General features: G+C 37.9%; 1 protein-coding gene across 2 annotated transcripts in view; it reads right to left on the bottom strand.

Annotated features, from left to right (window-relative positions):
• Positions 1 to 4,675: 4,675 nt before the first annotated feature.
• LOC127132365 (DNA polymerase zeta catalytic subunit) overlaps positions 4,676 to 22,066 on the bottom strand; it is a 30,356-nt gene continuing 12,965 nt past the window's right edge. The window contains exons 16-25 of one of the 2 annotated variants that reach the window (XM_051061308.1): positions 21,686 to 21,828; positions 20,933 to 21,524; positions 20,399 to 20,545; positions 8,919 to 9,194; positions 8,708 to 8,815; positions 8,140 to 8,345; positions 7,091 to 7,394; positions 6,019 to 6,261; positions 5,650 to 5,925; positions 4,676 to 5,413 (exon numbers count right to left, since the gene is read on the bottom strand). In XM_051061308.1, the coding sequence (XP_050917265.1) occupies positions 5,240 to 5,413; positions 5,650 to 5,925; positions 6,019 to 6,261; positions 7,091 to 7,394; positions 8,140 to 8,345; positions 8,708 to 8,815; positions 8,919 to 9,194; positions 20,399 to 20,545; positions 20,933 to 21,524; positions 21,686 to 21,828 (2,469 nt within the window). In that variant the 3' untranslated portion in view covers positions 4,676 to 5,239. Of the gene's footprint in view, positions 5,414 to 5,649; positions 6,262 to 7,090; positions 7,395 to 8,139; positions 8,346 to 8,707; positions 8,816 to 8,918; positions 9,195 to 20,398; positions 20,546 to 20,932; positions 21,525 to 21,685; positions 21,829 to 22,066 lie in introns of both variants that reach the window. The other variant, XM_051061307.1, reaches the window with a different exon arrangement.

Raw genomic sequence — 22,066 nt, 5'->3', positions numbered from 1 at the left:
GTTATTCTAAAGGAGGGGTAACTGTAACACCATCCAAAAATCAGACATCCATTCTATCTAGTTTTTAGAAAACCAAGTCATGAAAAATTGGGCATGGGCTGTCCTTCACCATATGCTAGACAACAAAAGGAAAAATAACACATCACCCTATGCCGAAGTAATCACCAAAGTCCTAAACTACTGCGACTTTGATTTTGGAGAAGAAAAACCTATATATGTACACACAAAGATATGTCACGCAGTCATAAGCAAAATGGGATATGCAATCCAAGAAGGAGAATTTGTTCCTTATCAACCGAGAAAGGCAAGGGAGCAAAGAAAAGCTCATTCGTCGAACACCCCCAATGAAATTAGTGATGAGTAAAGGAAAATGAATGCAAAAATAAACAAGCTCATTGAGAAAATGGCGAGAAACAACCTTATATCTCCAACCGTTTCTAGCGAGGATGATGATATTGAGATGTATTAAGTGTTTCTTAGATGATCCTTGTTATGCAATCTTTTTATTATGCAATTTTCTACCTTGATTTTTTGAATCAGTAATATCCTTTTTGTATCTCTTTATAATGTGATTGTTTGTTTCCCTTCTTTATATGCCTAAATTACCCTTGTTTGCATATTTATTTTTCGTAATGCATTTTTACTTGCCTTTTTTATTTTGAAAAAAAGGGAGAAGTATACTCTTAGAGGGAGTAATGTTTACTCTCTATTTAACTCAGGGGTATGAGAGATGTGTTGTCATCACTAGGGAGAATGTAGAACCTAGTTTTGCTGGTGATGTACTTTTAACAAGGACATCAACTTTTGATGATGACAACTAATGTCTATTGACAAGTCAAGCATAAACGGTTAACCGGATGAAGATGCAAACTAACTATTAGGATTTAATGGACTTGACTATTTGATAATGACAATCAAATGGAATGTAACTAAAGCCTCGTCCCAATCTACTCAAGCAAGTGTCTACAAAAGAGAAAGCATTTGGCATAGTCTTGAAGCATAAAGAAACCCTTCTAAATTAGTAGTGACTGAACCAATTGTAAATCATAAGGATTTTATCGTAAAAGTGCATGGCTAAAGCACACAAACGCACACTAAAATATATTTTCAAATAATTTTTACCAAAGAAAATATTTTCAAAAATCTTGAAGTTGTGCCAAATGAATTAGGAGCTATCAAATAGTTATAGGCAAATTTTTGACTTATCTAGTCGATTAACACTTTTGTCTAATAAGTTAGCTCATTTCAAAATTGAATCTCAAGCGATTAGGATAGTGCCTTAATGATGTACAATGGCTAGATATCTTTTCCTTCCTTTTTAAAACTTATAATCGATTATATTTGAAACTTCTAATCGAATGTAAACATGAGGCAATCGATTAGATTGTCATAAGACACATTTATTTGAAATTCCTTTTTGAGCCAACCTCTAGCCAATAAATAAAGGTCCCTTCCCTAATTTTGTTTCATCCAAAATCATGTTTTGACATCTCTCTCTCTCTCTTCTCTCTCTCTCTGTGTGTGTGTGTGTTGTGTGTGTGTGTGTGTGTGTTCAAAGAGACATCATCGACTACCTTTTATTAGTATGCAACCTAGTTTCCCTTCCTATCGTTGGACTTTTTGCTATGAGTCTCAGATAACGGTTCCTTCTGACTCGTCGTGCCTTCTTGCTCGGGGTGTTGTTGTGCTTGTTAAGAATTTGGATTAGTACCCTCCCTCGGATCCATATTTTTCATTGACCTATTAATATCCAAATTCTTGCCTGAAGGAGGAGTTGGAAGGGTATTCTTCAATAATATTTTCTTCCTCTTGATTATTTCATGAATGAAACTCATGTTATCTACAAATAAAATGAATACAATAGTTAATGAAAGTATTAATGCAACAATGAAGATATATATAAAATTGAATACCCTCTTCTCACCAAATATATCCCTAATTTCTTTTTCATCGGCTACATCCATTAGCATTTGTGTTTCAATGTACATCCTTTTTTGTTGAGACACCGGTACATCTGAAGGATCAACCCCTTCTATGAAATCCAAGCTCTCTCAAAATTCAAAAAGGTTGGTCTTTAGGCCCTCTTCTTACGATTACGATTCCAATACTTTAGGAATTTGCCCTCACATTTAGATGGCCCTGAACTAGGGGACAGATCGAAGTGCACTTCATAAGAACACATAAACTTGAATGTGCCTCATGACTATGAGGAACGACTAAAAAATACATATCTTTGAAGTTTTGAAAGCTATAAAAAAAACTTTAAACATTTTCTTTACTTCATGGAATAAAAGCAACCATTTCCCCCGCTCTGCCTCAGAAAAGTATGTTGCATGTTGAAAAGGTGGAAGTATACCTTAAGAATCGATATCTCATTCCTATACTCATGCCAATATTCAAATACCTTTACATATGCCCACTACACTAGGTGCAACATAAAAGAAGTTATATTTTTGTGATTTAAAACCCCCACTTCAAAGTCGCTGAAGAGAAGTATAATCTACATCCTGGAAAAAATAACTTGTGAAGAGGCAACGGAAATTCGTTGAAGGAGTTGTACAATCTCTTATAAAACTTTATGTGAGAGATAGACCGATCAAAAGACGAGTCAATGTCCCAATGACCATTTTCTAACCCATGTGCCTCGTTAAAGACAGAGGTCGTACTTAGTATTTCTCTTTCCACCCATGGATACTTATCTGCATCGAAAGGAAACTTGAGATCTTATTATTCCTTTTGAACCATCTCATATCATTATTAACAAAAATAAAATCACAACTGCGAGTTATAGAGCATGCCCGAGATTCAAGGTACTTCCTAACCTTGTCATCCCTTGGTTCTTGACCATTTAGAGTCCTAAAGGCTTTAATATAACCACGAGCCCTCGAGTCACCTCGATAATTCTCAACTATTTTCGGGTTCACCACGGGTACTTCAAAGAAAATGAAACCACCACCAACATTTGTAATGTCAAGCCTAAATGAATTAGCCCCTAGTCATCCTCCATGGGCACCTTCAGATCCTCGTCATCCTAGTACCCCTAAATTCATTACCATCATCGCTAGAAATATGTATAGAATCAAAGTTATCATTAATCTGGGTATAATTCATAAGGGTATGTATCATCGCTAAAAGAACCACATCCAACACTTATGGGTCAATCACTCCACTGTGTGAGGAAGTATCACTTATATCATCCCCACTAGATAGGTCCACAAATTTTTTATTTGGGTTTCCTAAATTGGTCACTATTAAAGAGGAAAAAAATGGAGCGATAATAATGGAATAAAAGGGGAAATATTACCTTAGAAAAACTTCAAAGATGGAAGCGAATGAGACGTGGAGGAAATCACCCAGAAACTTAGAAGATCATTGTGGAATGCGAAATCGAGGAAAAATAGACAAATGAACAGAGAAAAGTGTCATCTAAACTCAAGGATGAACAACATGAAATTGATGACAAGAAGGGCATTTGAGCAAAGAGACGGAAAATAGTTCGTGGAAAGAGACTTCCTTTATATAAGGAGACAAAGAGGATGAATCTACAACTCATAACAAAAGGAAAGTTTTATAGATAAAATTAACGTGAAGTTCAAGCTCGAGATTCCAATATCACTTAAGTGCTTTAAACTCCAACTCCACACCCTACCCTAGAGACCTAGAGCCAGGAGTATAAGTAACATTGTGAAATATTTTAGTGGCAAGACTAGTGTTTAATATGTTGTTCTTAATGTCGCCTACTCCTACTCATTTAACTTTTCTGCTTCCCCTCCCGTAGACCAAAATCTTACCCCAGAAGCACAAGACAGTAATAAGGGGCAATCCGATAATCTGAATTCTCATTTCACTAAATGATGACAAGGACTTGGGAGAGCAGTTGCTTCTAACTGATCAAAGGCCTAAAATAATATACTTAATTATAAGCGTACGACCCATAACGCCTTCAAGTATGAAAAATAATCGGATAGAACCACATTAGAGAGTTAGACATGTGATCCTAGCCGCCCAAGCATCATCTACCATTCGATCTAGTCGAACGATTTTCTACATCACACGTCGAATTAGATAGAGGTAATTTTAACTATTTTTCATATATAAATCCTTTCACACGCTATTTACAAGTATTGTCTTACTTTCACTCTAAAAAAATTACATGTTCATTAATTTTAATATTAGAGTATTAACCTTGCACATTCACCTCATTCTGATGTATTTAAAACATTCATCGCTGCATCGAAATAACTCATTCTTCCTAAGACCTCATATTTGTTATTACTCTACCAAACACCTTTTTTAAAATTCAATATTTAACTTATGTATACAAAAAAGTGATTAAGCAATTGAGGGGTTTATTGTATACCAAATAAGTTCTCCAAAAAAAGATGAAAATATGGTTAAAAGATTAAAAAAAAAACCTACCATATATACCAAATATATTCTTATCAAAAGATTAATAAACGCATTATCTTAGAATTTATTTTCTATATATTTATCATTTATAGATAAATAATTTCCTAAAACAAAACAAAATAATTGCTAAAAAATATTTTTATTTTATATTGTTTAGTTCCATTGAATAGAAAATGAGAAAAATAAATTAATACGAGCAACATTGTTTGAAGCACATTACTTCGTTATACACAGCATCAAATATAAAGATGTTTAACGAGCGCTATGAAATAGAAAAATACATCGGTTACACCTTAGCTATAGCTAGATATACAATTGCGATAGTGTAGCAAAAACTCAGAATCAGCCTTACCAATGTATCACGTTACATATAAAAAATTTAAATTTGTATTACTGCTATACAATTTTTTGTTTATAATGGTGACAATGACGTGGAACCTCGTGCATTCATAACAATTTCCACTAGCCCAACACCAGGGGCTTCAAATTTACGGAAAACTAAAATAATTTTACCTATGTGTATTTATCCCACCAACCAGAAGTGTATCTATATTTTTTCTTGAAAAAATAGCCTTTGTTAAAAATATGTACCATAGATACGAAGTTTACATATGTTTACAACAAACTTCAAAGTTATGGTACATATTTACTTGCACATTGTTTTTAAAATTGTATAAACTGAACTTCAAGTTTAACTTATACATTTTTGTATACGATAATCTTCAAGTTTACTTTTATATTTTGCATACAGTAAACTTTGAGGGGTATTTTTGTTCAAACAGAAAAATAAGGGGTAAAAGACCATTTGTAGCTGTGCAAACACATGCTTTCAAAACCATTCAATCGTGCATCTTGGATAGAAGCCTTTATCTGCAGCAACATTGGTGGCGGCAAGTAGTTCTTTCTGAACTTTTCGCCTCTCATAAAACACCAAGCATGAAATCGACGTGCACTTCACACCACTTTCGAGAAGCCTATCACCACCTCCACAGTGGTGACATATCTGCAAATGAAGAAAAACCCAATTAACCATCACCAGAACAAAAAGAGAACACCATCAAGTAACAAACCTAAGGGTGTTTTAAGGTAGACAAGCAAGACAGATAATCGAAATAACAGAAACTATCATTTAACCTGATCTGAGACAGCAAAATTACAAAATAGATAATCTTATGCAAACCAGCTGCCTACCTATGATGCATTGATTACAATTGATGAAAAACATACAAATATACTTACAGACACGAGATGTTGCATCTCTTGCTCCAACTTCGAAGTTTTACCGATCACCGCCGTTGCAGCAGCCACCTCATTTGCAGAACATTGATCACATAAACGGGCTGATGCCTGGACCAACCCACCACAGAGTACACAATGTTTTGAGAGATAGTAAGAATCAATTCTGGTTCGATGGATGTTTGAAGTGAATGCATGCTTTACAGAAGCTTCTCTTATAGGGCGAGGCATCTCTGCAAACCACAGGTTCAGGTCGGCACCAACAAGCCCAAATAATCGCTGTAAAGCCGGTATTATTTGTTTATTAATATAATATAAATCATTTATTCTTAATGGGGAATCAATTGCCAAAACTTCCAAAGGATCCACAACCATATCAGCCAGACGGGCTCCAGGCTCTCCATGGATTACAACATAAGGTATTCTCTCCGCGTAACGTGGTTCAGCCCTTCGATCAATCCTCATTGCCTTGGTTGCCACAATTGCAGCAGGAGGAAGTGATGAGATCCTTGCACTGTAGGTACCCAAGCGAACCTCCTTTGCAAAGATAAAATCCTTTAGGGAAACTCTGCCTGAAAGAATTCTCTTCCACTGACGTTGCAAATAAGTCTTCACCTGCATGTAGCAAATAAGAAGAGATAAACATGAATTCAGATTAAACTAATACTCTAGTTTATCAGATGAAGTGTCCATATTAAGCAGTTGGAAAGCTGTTGTTTCTTTGTATTTTTCCTTCCTTGCAAACAAGGAGGGGTATTAAAAGGGGAAAATTGGATCAGAGGAATAATTATGCAGGAACTGTAGTAGGAGGGACAAATACTGGTAATGAAATGCACAAAGCACAAAGCACACGAAAAGAATGTGGAACAATTTGATATGAAATGCAACTCATCCAAACTTCACAAATTCTGGTAATGAAATGCCCCAGATTCGCACTAAGCACGTGAAAAGAATGTGGAACAACTTTTTATGAAATACAACTCATCCAAACTTCACAAAACAAACTTCGGTCACCTATAATCTTGTATGCAATTAAGTGAAAATGAATTTCCATCCTCCTTCAAGCAATGCCATAGAAACATCAAAACCTTTCAATCAAACCACTCCTCGACTTTTTACCTTCTCATTTTCATTGAACACTTGAAAGTGGAGGAAGCTTTTATTTGAATTGCTCGAGAGATCAAGCCTCAGCTTTTTGTCCATTTTATAATAATAGGATTACAATCAACATCCATTAATTATAGGGACAAGAATAAGAACCTATATCTATCTAAAATATACAATCAGAAATATATCCACAAGACAAAGGAAAATAAATCAGTGCAATACCTTGACAGTTACAAAACATGCATTAGCTTATATACCATTAGAGATATCATAATCATTTTTAAAATATTACATTCATTGTGATGGACTTATACCAGAAAGATGCAAGCATGTATACCTCTAATAAACTCTGGTGCTCAAAAAAGAGTCTCAAAGATTGCTCCATTATCTTAGCAACTGCTTCACATGTGTCCCTGCGTACTGTTTCAATACCTTTGGCATCAAAAACTGGTTCAATTTGATCAGGGCTTTCATAACTGTAGCCAACATATCGCTTTTTAGTAATGAGGAAACAACGGTGATAAACTTTCTCCATCTTCAAGGTGACAGGACTAGGATTCATAGCAGTGATAGCAGAAGCAATCTCACTCCCAATTTGGAAGGCCTCTTTGACAGTGCGTCCTTTAAGCAGGACAAACATACTGCAACAAATACACTGACTTATTAATCTGTCCTTCTAATTTCTGTCACTCAGTGACCATTACTTGATAGTTGATATAATAATAACAATTGCACAGAATATGATACAACAACGAATATCGTTTAATTGTTGCAATATGCAATTCAGTTGAATGCGTAAACACTTCGATAGAAAGAAGCAAACAAATATGTGCTGGTTGTCTAAGTAAAGCTTGATTTTGCAACTACGCGATCACTAACAATCATCTCTTTTACATGTAACGATGTCATGATGTAGGATAAAAGAGGTTTCATGTAATTTTCATGTGATCGAATGCCATTGGGGATTTATTAATGATTTTAGATTATTTTGAGATGACTATGTGGTGTTTTTCTTCTTTTAGATAGAAGAAGAATAATTAATTTAGTAATGAAAACAAAAGGGTTCACGAGCGTAAACAAACAATAGTAAAGAGGGGAGGGGGATCAGGTCAAAAGAGCAGCTTAATTCCTAGCAAGGTTGACCCAGAACGAGCATAAAAATGCCAAGAATGTCACGTGATAGAACTGGAACACCAATATATAAATTAAGATTACTATGAATAGTTCCTGTCAGCTAGTCTTAATCATAACTTTTCTTAAGTCCTAGTATGCATACTTCTGTACTGGAGAAAAAATCTAACCATATAAGAGAGGTAAGTGTGGTTAGGCACATCTCATTAACGTGCAATTTAACCTAGCTAGAGATATTGTACATGTTAGTGTTACCTATCAGTATCTCCATAAATAACTTTAGCATTCCACTTTTCTTGTAGATTTACAAATGATATAGCCTTTTCCAGGGTACAGCGTCCACATTGAACGATGCTGTCTGCAAGTTCTGCACAAGGCATGCGACCGGTAAATCCAGCAGCTGTGTAACCATATGTTACATTTGATATGAGCTTCAGAGCAAGCTGTCTTGCATTAAATATCTGAAAAGAAAATTTCACTATTTGGTAAATCTATTTACATGCATTCGAAAAAGTGTATCCTACATTGCATATATCAGACGCAACTGAATCCATGAAAAGCAGCAACATATGAAGGTAAAAATCTTTAGCATGTATTCAGTTCAGAAAATCCTCCAGACTGAAAAGAACCGTAAAATTGGTTTTATTTTATGTAAGTACTATGCACAGTAGTAAATAATATAAAATAGAAAAATGATACTTTAAGAACATAGATTCCATAAATTTATTGTCATATAAACATGGTTTCCAATTCTTTACTATCATTCTAGTAGTATTAAACAAACTGGGTGACGAAGATATTCAACTTCAAATCACATGCATACCCGTTGAAGGACTTGTTCTGAAGGAGACAACTTTTTCATTGCTTGTTTTACCATTATTCTAGTTGATAAAATTTCTTCCAATAGACGGGGAAGTATACCTCTTTGAACCTGTATGACAGTATAGTATAGTACAGTACAATACAGATTAAAGTTAGTTCATCCTTTCCACGAGTCACAGCAGCTCAATAGAAAAAAATATTGACTGAATCACCTTGGAAGGAACAAACATAACACCATTTGGAGTGAGCAAGATTTGATCTTTTAAATCCTGCAGAACATGTTGCTCTGGTGAAAATGGACTTACCCCAAGTGTGTTAGTCTTTGATGCCACAACTTTGCCAAGACATGTACAAAAGCAAAGGTTGTATGCAATTATCATTGACGGATATAAAGATTGGAAGTCAAGTACAACAACAGGATCTGAATAAAATCCCGACTCTGGTTCCATTACTAGAGGCAGGCATTCCATGGCAGGTTGAGAAGCAACCTACAACAAGAATGATTCGTTCAGCCTTTGAGAATAAGTGAATAAAACAAACAGTAAATAGACGGTTAAAGAAGCCCAGAATGACAAAAAAACAACATCGATGCCCAAACAATAATACCTTTAGCTTGACGGAAGAAAAATTTAATGATAATAATAATAATTGTTAAGCGTCCCACATCGGACAATATATGGCCAAAACATGTGTTTATAAGTGGGGGCAGTCCTCACTCTACCAGCCGATTTTGTAGGGTTGAGTTAAGCCCAACCACATTTCTTAATATGGTATCAGAGTCTCCCCCACACACTAACTAACTAGACTAACATATGCCACTACTAGACTAACCTACACCACACACTAACTAACTACATGTTAGTTATTATGACATGGCACTCTAGAATATACACTAATACTCCCCCACAAGTTCAAGGTGGCTGCAAAGTCAGACTTGAGGCAGACAGGTTGAGCTTGCTTCTGAGCTCCAGAAATCTTGAACTTGAGAGAGGCTTCGTGAGGATGTCAGTTTTTTGGTCAAGACCTGGAATATGGCAAATAGCGAGAGTCTTGTTGAGGACCCTTTCTCTCACAAAGAAGAGGTCAATCTCCATGTGTTTGGTTCTTGCATGAAGAACAGGGTTATGTCACAGAAAATAGCTGGAGTTATAAATGGAACCTTCAACTCTGCTAGTAGTGTCTGAACCCACAAAACCTCTGTTGTTGTTTGTGCTAAACTGCGATATTCTGCCTCTGCACTAGAACGAGCAACAACAATTTGCTTTTTGGACCACCAAGAAATCAAATTAGGACCTAAGTACACTGCTGACCCGGAAGTGGATCTTCTATCATCGGGATCAGCAGCCCAGTCCGCATCACAATAGGCCTGAAGAGGGAAGGGTTGAGCAGGGGAAGCAGGGGTGAATAATAACCCAGAGGAAAAAGTGCCTTTAAGATAACGCAGAATGCGTTTAACAGCAAGTCAATGAAAACCAAGGGGTGTGCCATGAACTGACACACTTTATTAACTGCATAGCAGATCTCAGGACGAGTAATAGTGGCATACTGCAGGGCCCCTACAATGGACCTGTAGTGGGAGGGATCAGAGAAGGCAGCGGAACCAGTTTTGATGAGTTTGGTAGTGGAAGCCATAGGAGTAGCAACAGGATTGAAATCACACATGTTAGTTTTGATAAGCAAATCTCTGAGATATTTGGATTGAGTGAGAAGCATATTGCCATTAGGCAACTTTGTTACTTCAAGGCCAAGAAAATAACCTAAGTCCCCAAGTTGCTTGAGAGCAAACACATGATTAAGCTTTTGAGTGACCTGCTGAATGAGAGCAGTAGAGTTATCTGTGATGATTATATCATTAACATAAACCAACATGTAGACAACAACACTCTGGCGTTTGTAGATAAACAGAGAAGTGTCACACTTGCTGTTCAGAAAACCAAAGGACAGAAGGGTTGTTTTGAGTCTCTTAAACCACTGTCTTGGGGCCTGCTTGAGGCCATACAAGGCCTTGTGTAGGTGACATACCAAGGATGAGTTGTTTGATGTAAATCCAGGAGGTTGCATCATATAAACCTCTTCGTCAAGGAAACCATTAAGAAACACATCATTGATGTCCAACTGCTGTACAGGCCATTTGTAAGTGAGAGCCAATGTGAGAATAATTCGAATGTTACAGGTTTGATAACAGAGGAAAAAGTTTCATTAAAGTCAAACCCATGGACTTGATGAAACCCCTTTGCAACAAGCCTAGCTTTGTATTTATTTACTGAACCATCAGCATTTTCCTTGACACGAAAAATCCACTTGCATCCTATAGCTTTTCTGTTAGGAGACAGTGGTACCAATGACCAGGTTTTGTTTCTTTCTAAGGCATCATACTCCTCTTGCATAGCAGCAAACCACTTAGGATCTTGGAGTGCTACCTTAACACTTTTAGGCTCAGAATGAAGAAGGAAAATAAAAGGATTAAGGCGAGGTAAAGGGACGCCAGTCTTAGTTCTGGTTGTCATGGGATGCAAATTAGTAGGCAGAGGTTGAAGGGCAGGATCCCTAGGAGTAGAGATTGAAGAAGAAGATGGTGAACTAGGAGCATTGGATGGAGAATTAATCATGGAAGGAGGAGATGGAATGGAAACAGGGCCAGTAGGTGCAGAGGGAGATGACACAGGGGCAGCAGAATTGTTGCCAGGACTGGAATAGGAAGAAGAAGAGCTGGAGGCCATGGAAACCTCAGTAGGAGGAGGACCAGTAGGTAGAACAGGGGTGTTGAGAGTGACTGTGGATGAGGAGGAAGACAGAATAGAGGTTGAGGAGGAAGATTGAGTAGAGGGAAATAAATCATGATAGGGGAATCTTGATTCATTTAAAAGGACATCCTTAGAAATGAAAATTATGCCACTTGGTGAGAGACATTTGTAACCTTTGTGAGTTGTGGAGTACCCTAAAAAGAGGCACTCATGTGATCTAAAATTAAATTTCTGAGAATTATAGGGACGAAGTAAGGGAAAACAAGCACAACCAAACACCCTAAGAAACTTATAGTCAGGATTTTGGTTAAACAGGACACCATAGGGTATATTTTGATTGAGAGACATGGTTGGTAGGCGATTAATAAGATAGACAACAGTTAAGAATGCATGGTCCCAAAATTTGAGGGGAAGAGAGGCATGACTAAGAAGTGTGAGGCCAAGGTCAACAATGTGCCTATGCTTTCGCTCAACCACACCATTTTGGTGATGAGTATGGGGACAAATCAGACGGTGTATGATGCCAAGATCAGTAAGAAACTTAGTGAATGGGGGAAATTCACCACCCCAATCAGTTTGAACAGATTTAATAGGAAAGCCAAATTGCAATTCAGCCATGACTTTGAATTGTTTGAAAATAGTTAATGCCTCATATTTGATTTTAAGCATATAGATCCAAGCAAATCTTGTATATGCATCAACAAAGGTGATGTAATAGGTAAAGTTTTGTGAGGATTTGACTGGAACTGGGCCCCAAAGGTCGCTAAAAATTAATTCAAGAGGTGAGTGATACTGTGTTTAGGATTGAGAGGAATGCAATCTATGAGTTTTCCCCATACATCAGGCTGAACAGAACATGGAGTTAGCTTTTTTAGAGTAAGGAATATTACATTGAGCTAAAACAAGTTTCATAGTATTAGAATTGGGATAACCAATGCGTAAATGCCAAGTAAAATGAGAATTACATGAATTATTTTTAGATACATTTTGATTAGAAAGAGAAACCCTATCACTGGTGTTGGAACTGGAGCTGGAAACAGGAGCACTTGAGGCTAGGGTAAGACAAGCAGTTTGGTTTGTTATAGGAGACTTGAGGAGCTGAAGGTGAGGAAATTGATATAGGCCATCTTTTCCTACACGACCTTGGAGCAGAATTTCATTGGAACCCTAAGATTTGATATAACACATGTCAGAATGAAACTAAAAAAATACATTGTTATCAAGGCAAAACTTACTGACATTGATGAGATTCTTTGTGAGGAACATGCAGTAAATTATGAAGAGCTAAAGATGTATTAGGTTGAGATTGAGATGGAAAGAATGATGAGCCTGAAAAGTGAATGTGCAAACCTTGACCATTACCAATGAAGATCTGATCAGGACCTTCAAAGGGTGTGGATTGTTGTATGTTTTGAGAAGCGTCGGTGACATGGAAAGAAGCCCCTGAGTCTGAAAACCAAGAACTGCTTGGAGCTAAGCCAGTGTTTAGCAATCATAGCAATAGGAGCGAATGGTGATTGAGAAGTCGATAAAGGTGCAAGTCTTGGTTGATAACTTGGACGAGGCCAGGTGTTAGGCACAAGCTGAGCAAATTGAGGTCCACCAATAGGCTGAAAGGGACTGTAGAAATTTCGCAGATTCATAGATTGAAAATCAGCAGGTATATGAGGTTGAAATTGCTGATTAAACTTGTGGTAGCAGTTGACAGCAAGGTGTCCATACTTGAATCAAACCTGACATTGTATGTTGCTGAACCTGCCTCTTCCACGACTGCGTCCTCCACTACGACCAACTGCACGACCTCCTCTTGAGAAAAAGGTTGAATTAACGGCTTGTTCAGTATTCTTGGCATTGGAAACCTCTGTTTCAGTTTGAGGATTAGCTTGAGTGAGATTCACTGAAGCAGCTACCTCCATTTGCAAATGTTTCTTGTATTTGTTGGACCTCATTTCATGTGCTAGAAGAAGAGCTTCCACTTCTTCAAGTTGCACAGAGTCGAATTTGCTTTCAATCACAGAGATAACAGATGCGAAATCTTGAGGAAGACATTCAAGAATGACATTAATGTGTTGTTGATCTGGAACTGGATCTCCAACTGAGGCAAGCGCATCAACAAGAGCTTTGATTCAAACCAGATAATCGTCAACGGATTCATCTTCCAACGTTGTAGATCTGAGTTCCGCTCACAACTGCCTTGCTTTCGCACGTGTTAGCTTTTGAAAGTGCGCAAGAATGCGTTCCCAGAGTTCGTACGAGTGAACACATCCAAGAACACATGAGAGAATCGAAGGCGATAGTGTGGACTGGAGTCACGTCAGAAGCCACTGATCTTGCGTGATCCAGGTGCGATACGCAGGGTTCTCGCGATTGGCTGTGCGATCGTCGTCGGTGAGAAATTGGTTAGGTATGTCGCGAAGATAAACATAGTTTGGAGGTTGTTCGCACCGACGAACGGGTCTACTTGCTGACGCCATAGCAAGAAATTCTTTTCATCAAGTTTTTCCGCAATTTTTAGCTGAAACGACATGGATGCCGTCGCAGCCACGGTGGCCGGAGCTGATGTTGAAGACGCTGCCGGAATACTAGCCATGGATAGAACCGAAGCTCTATGATACCGTGTGTGTGTGCGCGCGTGTGTGTGTGTGCGTGCGTGTGTGTATGAGAGAGAGAGAGAGAGAGAGAGAGAGAGTTATATCTTAGGATATGAAAAAATCAGCACTATAGAATAATTAAGGTCAGCCTTAATTTAATAGAATAAGAAAAGTTCAGCACTATAGAATAATTAAGGTCATCTTTAAATGTAGAGCTTGAATGATTCAACTCTTGAATGTTCAACTCCTCTTGTATAAATAGAGCATCATGCTCCATTCCAATTCAATATAAAAAAACAAAATTAGTTTCTCTCTTTTCTCTTTTAGCTTTCTATCTCTTCTCTCTCATATCTCACTCTAATATGGTATCAGAGCTTCGGTTCTATCCATGGGAGCGACTCCGGTAAGTACAGCTCCGGCCACCGCAGCATCTATGTCATTCCAACTCAAAATCACAGAAAAACTTGATGAGAAGAATTTCCTACCTTGGCGCCAACAAGTAGATCCTTTCGTTAACGCGAATAATCTTCAAAAACTACCTTTACCTTCGTGACATACCGAATCAATATCTAACTGATGAAGATCGTGCAGCTGCTCGTGAGAATTCTGCGTATCGCACCTGGATTACGCAAGATCAGTGGCTTATGACGTGGCTTCAATCCACGCTTTCACCTTCGATTCTTTCACATGTTCTTGGATGTGTTCATTCCTACGAGCTCTGGGAACGTATTCTTGCGCATTTTCAAAAGCTTACACGTGCGAAAGCAAGACAACTACGAGCGGAACTCAGATCTACAACACTTGAAGAAAAATCTGTTGGTGATTACCTGGTTCGCATCAAAGTTCTTGTTGATGTGCTTGCTTCAGTCGGAGATCCAGTTCCAGATCAGCAACACATTGATGTGATTCTTGAAGGTCTTCCTCAAGACTTTGCCTCTGTTATTTCAGTCATTGAAAGCAAGTTTGATTCAGTAGAACTTGAAGAAGTTGAAGCTCTTCTTCTGGCTCATGACATGAGATTCAACAAGTATAAGAAACACTCTCAAATGTAGGTGGCTGCCACAGTGAATCTCACTCAAGCTAATTCTCAACCTGAAACTGATAACTCCAATAACAAGAACACTGAACAAACTGTGAATTCAACCTTTAATCCAACCTATTCAAGAGGAGGTCGTGCATCTGCCCGTGGTGGTGGACGCGGCCGTGGGAGAGGTAGGTTCAGCAACATTCAATGTCAAGTTTGCTTCAAATATGGTCACCTTGCTGCTAACTACTATCAAAGGTTCAATCAACAGTTTCAACCTAACATACCTGCTGATTTTCAAACAATGAACCTACAAAATTTCAATAATACGTATCAATCAATTGGTGGACCTCAGTTTGCTCAGCCCATGGTTAACACTTGGTCAAGCCCAAGCTATCAACCAAGACTTGCTCCTCTCCCTGTTCCTCAGTCACAGATCACTCCCAATGCTATGATTGCTAACACAACTTCAGTTCCAAGCAGTGCCTGGTTCCCAGACTCAGGAGCTTTTTATCATGTTACCAATGCCTCTCAAAACATACAGCCGACCACACCTTTTGAAGGTCCTGATCAGATCTTCATTGGTAATGGTCAAGGTTTGCACATTCACTCTTCAGGATCTTCTTATTTTCCCTCTCATTCTAAACCCAACACTCCATTAGCTCTTCATAATTTACTGCTTGTTCCTTCTATTACAAAGAACCTGATAAATGTCAGCAAATTTTGTCTTGATAATAGAGTTTTCTTTGAGTTTCATGCTGATATGTGTTATGTCAAATCTCAGGCTATCAATGAAATTCTGCTCCAAGGTCGTGTAGGAAGTGATGGCCTGTACCAATTTTCCCACCTTCAGCTTCTTAAGTCTCCTTCAAGAAGTCAAGTCTCATGTCTCACCTTAGACTCTAATGCTCCTGTTTCAAGATCTGATTCCAGCACTAGTGATAAGGTTTCAGTTTCTAATCAAAATGTATCAGCTAATAACTCATATAATTCTCAACATACTTGGCATTTACGCCTTGGTCATCCAAATCCTAATACTATGAGACTTGTTTTAACTCAATGTAATATTCCTTATTCTAATAAAGCTGAATCTGTCTTTTGTTCTGCCTGCTATATGGAAAAGGCACATAGGCTGCACTCCCCTCAATCACAAACTCAGTATCACTCTCCTCTTGAATTAATTTTCAGTGACCTATGGGGTCCTGCCCCAGTCAAATCCTCTCAAAACTTTACCTACTACATCACCTTTGTTGATGCATACACTAGATTTACTTGGATCTATTTGCTTAAAAATAAATCTGAAGCCTTAACTATCTTTAAACAATTCAAAGTCATGGCTGAATTACAATTTAGATTTCCTATTAAATCTGTCCAAACTGATTGGGGTGGTGAATTTCGCCCATTTACAAAATTTCTTTCTGATCTTGGCATTATTCATCGTCTAATTTGCCCTCACACTCATCACCAAAATGGTGTAGTGGAGAGGAAGCATAGACACATTGTTGATCTTGGTTTAACTCTCTTGAGTCATGCCTCTTTACCTCTCAAGTTTTGGGATCATGCCTTTTTAACTGCTGTCTACCTAATAAATAGGTTACCAACCATGTCTCTCAATCAACATATACCATATGTTGTCCTTTTCAATCAAAATCCTGATTATAAATTCCTCAAAGTCTTTGGGTGTGCTTGTTTTCCTCTCCTTCGCCCATACAACTCTCAGAAATTTGACTTTAGATCCCATGAATGCCTTTTTCTAGGGTACTCTACAGCTCACAAAGGTTACAAATGTCTCTCCCCGAGTGGTAGAATATTCATCTCTAAAGATGTCCTTTTCAATGAGTCCAAATTTCCTTACAATGATATTTTTTTTTCCTAATGTTTCTCTCCCCTCATCAACCATTCCATCCTCTTCTTCATCTAAAGTAACCCTTAACACACAAGCTCTCCCTAATGTTTTTCCCGTTCCTACTGCTTCCACTACCTCACACTCCTCTTCTTCTTCTCAATTCAATTCCAGCCACACACCTACTGCCTCTGTGTCAGCCAACCCTATAACACAAACAGCCATCACTAATCCTACTCCTTCACCCTCTTCAAATGCCAACAATCAGCCCACTACTACCACTTCACCATCCTCCTCCTCTATTTCTGCTCCTAGGGATCCTAACCTTCAGCCTCTCCCCACCAATACTCATCCTATGACTACTAGAACTAAATCTGGTGTACCCTTACCTCGTCTAAATCCTTCCATTTTTCTTGTCAATTCTGAGCCTAAGAGTGTTAAAACCGCTCTCCAAGATCCTAAGTGGTTTGCTGCTATGCAAGATGAGTATGGTGCCTTGATAAGGAACAACACTTGGTCTTTGGTACCACTGCCTGCTAACAGGAAAGCAATAGGCTGCAAGTGGATTTTTCGTGTAAAGGAAAATGCTGATGGGACAGTAAATAAGTACAAAGCTAGGCTTGTTGCTAAGGGGTTCCATCAAGTCCATGGATTTGACTTTAATGAAACTTTCTCCCCTGTTATTAAACCGGTCACAATTAAAATTATTTTGACTCTTGCTCTCACTTATAATTGGCCTCTGCAGCAATTGGATATAAACAATGCCTTTTTGAATGGCATTCTTGAAGAGGAGGTCTATATGATGCAACCCCCTGGATTTACTGCCCCTAATTCATCTCTGGTTTGTCACTTGCACAAGGCCTTGTATGGCCTCAAACAGGCCCCAAAGCAATGGTTTGAAAGACTCAAAACCACTCTTTTATCCTTTGGATTTCTGAACAGCAAGTGTGATACTTCATTGTTCATCTACAAGCATCACAGTGCTGTCATTTATATGCTAGTTTATGTTGATGATATAATCATCACAGGAAACTCTCCTCCTCTCATCAAGCAAATTACTCAACAACTAAATCATGTGTTTTCTCTCAAACAACTTGGTGACTTGGATTATTTTCTGGGCCTTGAGGTGAAGAAACTGTCCAATGGTAATCTCCTTCTCACTCAATCTAAGTACCTAAGGGACTTGCTAATCAAAACTGATATGGAGAATTCCAATCCAGTTGCTACTCCTATGGCATCCACCACCAAACTCATCAAAATAGGGTCTGCTGCCTTGTCTGATGCCTCTCACTACAGGTCCATTGTAGGGGCCCTGCAGTATGCAACAATTACACGCCCAGAAATCTGTTATGCTGTTAACAAAGTATGTCAGTTCATGGCACACCCCTTGGAGTCCCATCGGCTAGCTGTCAAGCGTATTCTACGCTACCTAAAAGGCACTATCACCTCGGGTTTATTGTTCACTCCTGCCTCCACTGTTTCGTTCTCTCTGCAGGCCTACTGTGATGCTGACTGGGCTGCTGACCCAGATGATAGAAGATCCACCTCTGGGTCAACTGTGTACTTAGGCTCTAATTTGATCTCTTGGTGGTCTAAAAAGCAAACTGTTGTTGCTCGTTCTAATGCTGAGGCAGAATATTGCAGCTTGGCGCACACCACAGTTGAAGTTTTATGGGTTCAAACTTTGCTAGCTGAACTAAAAATTCCCTTGACAACTCCAGCCATCTATTGTGACAACCAGAGCACAGTTGCTATGGCTCATAACCCTGTTCTTCATGCGAGAACAAAGCATATGGAAATTGATCTCTTTTTTGTAAGAGAAAAGGTCCTTAATAAGTCTCTCATTGTCTGCCACATTCCTGGTGTTGACCAGACGGCTGACATCCTCACCAAGCCTCTCTCAAGTTCAAGATTTATGGAGCTCAGCAGCAAGCTCAACCTGTCTGCCTCAAGTCAGCCTTTGCAGCCACCTTGAGCTTGTAGGGGAGTATTAGAGTTATATCTTAGGATATGAAAAAATCAGCACTATAGAATAATTAAGGCCAGCCTTAATTTAATAGAATAAGAAAAGTTCAGCACTATAGAATAATTAAGGTCATCCTTAAATGTAGAGCTTGAATGATTCAACTCTTGAATGTTCAACTCCTCTTGTATAAATAGAGCATCATGCTCCATTCCAATTCAATATAAAAAAACAGAATTAGTTTCTCTCTTTTCTCTTTTAGCTTTCTATCTCTTCTCTCTCATATCTCACTCTAATAGAGAGAGAGAGAGAAGATCTGAATTCTGTCTGTTATCGTATTGATTCTATTTGTTATGTATTTCTGTTACAGTGAATAGGATATATATATAAGTATCCTAACCTGTGCCACTACTAGACTAACCTACACCACACACACTAACTAACTACACGTTAGTTATGATGACATGGCACTCTAGAATATACACTAATAAGATGTTCAGTCCTGGGCGTGAGGGTGTGCGTTAAGAGTCCCACATCGGACAATATATGGCTTGAACATGTGTTTATAATTGGGGGCAATCCTCACTCTACCAGCCGATTTTGTAGGGTTGAGTTAGGTCCAACCACATTGCTTAACAATAATAATAATAATGGTTTCCGTTATCGGGTCACCCACCATTTATTTCCACGCTCCAGATGTCCAGTCCTGGACGTGAGGGGGTGTGTTAAGAGTCTCACATCAGACAATATATGGCCTGAACATATCCAGATATTCAGTCCTTGGCGTGAGGGGGTGTGTTAAGAATCCCACATCGGACAATATATGGCATGAACATGTGTTTATAAGTGGGGGCAATCCTCACTCTACCAGCCGGTTTTGTAGGATTGAGTTAGGCCCAACCAAATTTTTTAACAATAATAATAATAATAATAATAATAATAATAATAATAATAATAATAAAAACCTGTTTCAATGGGTTAATAGAAACAAATAAAAATCCCATAGAGTTACCCATTCATCACACCCAATCCTCTATCTCAACTCAAATAACACATCTAGAGAAGAATTATAAAAAAAAGGTGAGAAAATGAGAGATCCCTTAAACACGGTATAGTATATGATAGTAGTAATAGTAGACGTGATATGTTATCACAGCAGTACTAAAAATTTAAATCCCCCTAATCAAGGCTGCTGCTTTTGTTTTCTGATCATTTTCTTCCTTGTGTTAGAGACAACAAGTTTATCATGTAAATTAGTTAAAGAAAAGAATCTAAAAGAAATTAATAAATAAAACACAACGATATACAATACTAATAATGTGATACTGTGAAAACTGCATATCAAAATGAAATCTTTCTAGGAGGGCGAGGTGAACAACAGGATAAGAATATTGAGTAGTACTAAACTCATTGTTGTCTAGACATCCAGAATAATATTATGGTATGTAACTTTACTGTGCTTGGTATGATGGATCACATTGTAGTTTTCTACAGATAAAGGACAGGATGTGAGAATATTGAGAGAACCTGTTGTTTTCCAGGCGAGATAGCAACATAGTTTTGTGTGTGGGCCAACCTCAAAAACATGGATTCAACACGGTATTGGGAGCCTCGAGAAAGAACAGAAAAAAAGTCTATTCCAAAGACGCGAGCAAGTTCTGATGTTCGATTAACCTGAAAAATAAAAATAAACAAGAAATAACTAAGGCCTAAAAATTCAATGAACAATAAAGAAATGTAAATGTTACTTACATTTGGACCCAAAACATGACAATAAAGATTAATTAAGGAAACCAGAGTTGTAGATTCACAATATACAATAACATATCAACACTGAGACCTAAGTAATGTAAGAAAGGTTTTGACCAAATGGTAAATTGTCCAACAGTTAAGAGGTAGTGGGAAACCAAAGCTGGTGTTATCATCCATTAACTTCAAAGAAAGAAGCTTAAAATAACATGAAAAATATCAAAAGTAAGTGTAAATAAATGAAAATATGTTGAGATTTCAATGCACCTAGAGTACAGCCAAAACAAGCAGCCAATATATGTGCTACTGTACCATGTCAAGTTGATTTAATATCTCAAGGTTCAGCTTTGCTTTATCCACAATGTATTTGATACACTGATATCTTGCTTGTCCTGGACCACTTGAAAACCATTTTGTCAGCACATTGTGGTTGAGTGAAGGAACTTTTCGCCTCAATACAGCTTCAGCAACAGCTTCAACTGAATACAAATTTAGCTTGACTTCTCCACGAATCAATCTCCATAAGTTAAGGACAATTCTTCCACCTACATGAACTCCACTAGCATGTGTCCTTCCCCATTCATCCTCAATTATTGAACTTTCTTGTACACAACAATCTTGACTAGGAGGATCCAGGATGTCCGGTTCCAAGATACTCCTTTCAGACATTTTGATGTCTTGAGAATTAACCCAAGAATTAGATGGTGTGCGAGACAAATCATTAAGTAATCCCAAACCAAGGTGTGAAGCCCTTTCTGCTAAAAAACCAAGAGAACTCCCTTGAATATCCCAGCCCATCAATATATCAGGATCAGATGAAGACACAATCTTCGTAAATTCTTTAAACAAGTGCTTCTCATCAGTGAAGTTCAGTACTTTGCAGTCTGATAGACCATCAAGACTTCTGCAAACCAATCAAGAATAAACATCAACGGTGAGTCTGAAAACATAGAATGAGTATGTAAGAAATATGTATACTATACCAATGGATAAAATTTCCCCTCAATAAAGAACCAACCAAGAAAGAAAATGAGTAACTGGTGAAATAAGGAGACATTACAATACCTCTGACAAGGTACATATTTACTATGCAAAAGAACTACAACTTCAATAGCAGCATCACAATCGTTTTGAAAACCAAGAGCTACAATATTTACCCCATCAAATTGAGGATCAGGTAAAAGGTCTCCTCTAGATTCTGCGAGAATCTACCAATATTGCAATCAAGTCAGACCGGTGTGAGTGCCAAGATTATAGAGATGTTAACTAAAAACAACAGCAAAATTTATTTAAAATTTTTAGATGTAGTTAAAACATAACACAAGCTAAAAATGTACTATTCAATAACAAGCCATAAAAGCAAAATAGATGCCCAATTCATAGAGCAAAAATGATGCTGAAAAGTGATCACTTGTTGCAAGAACAAGTCTGAGAAGGTAACAGACA

The sequence above is a fragment of the Lathyrus oleraceus genome, chromosome 3, assembly GCF_024323335.1.
Source record: "Lathyrus oleraceus cultivar Zhongwan6 chromosome 3, CAAS_Psat_ZW6_1.0, whole genome shotgun sequence".
In the NCBI taxonomy this organism is placed as follows: Eukaryota; Viridiplantae; Streptophyta; class Magnoliopsida; order Fabales; family Fabaceae; genus Lathyrus; species Lathyrus oleraceus.
The sequence above is the reverse complement of the archived record's forward strand: the minus strand, read 5'-3'. Positions and strand labels throughout refer to the sequence as shown.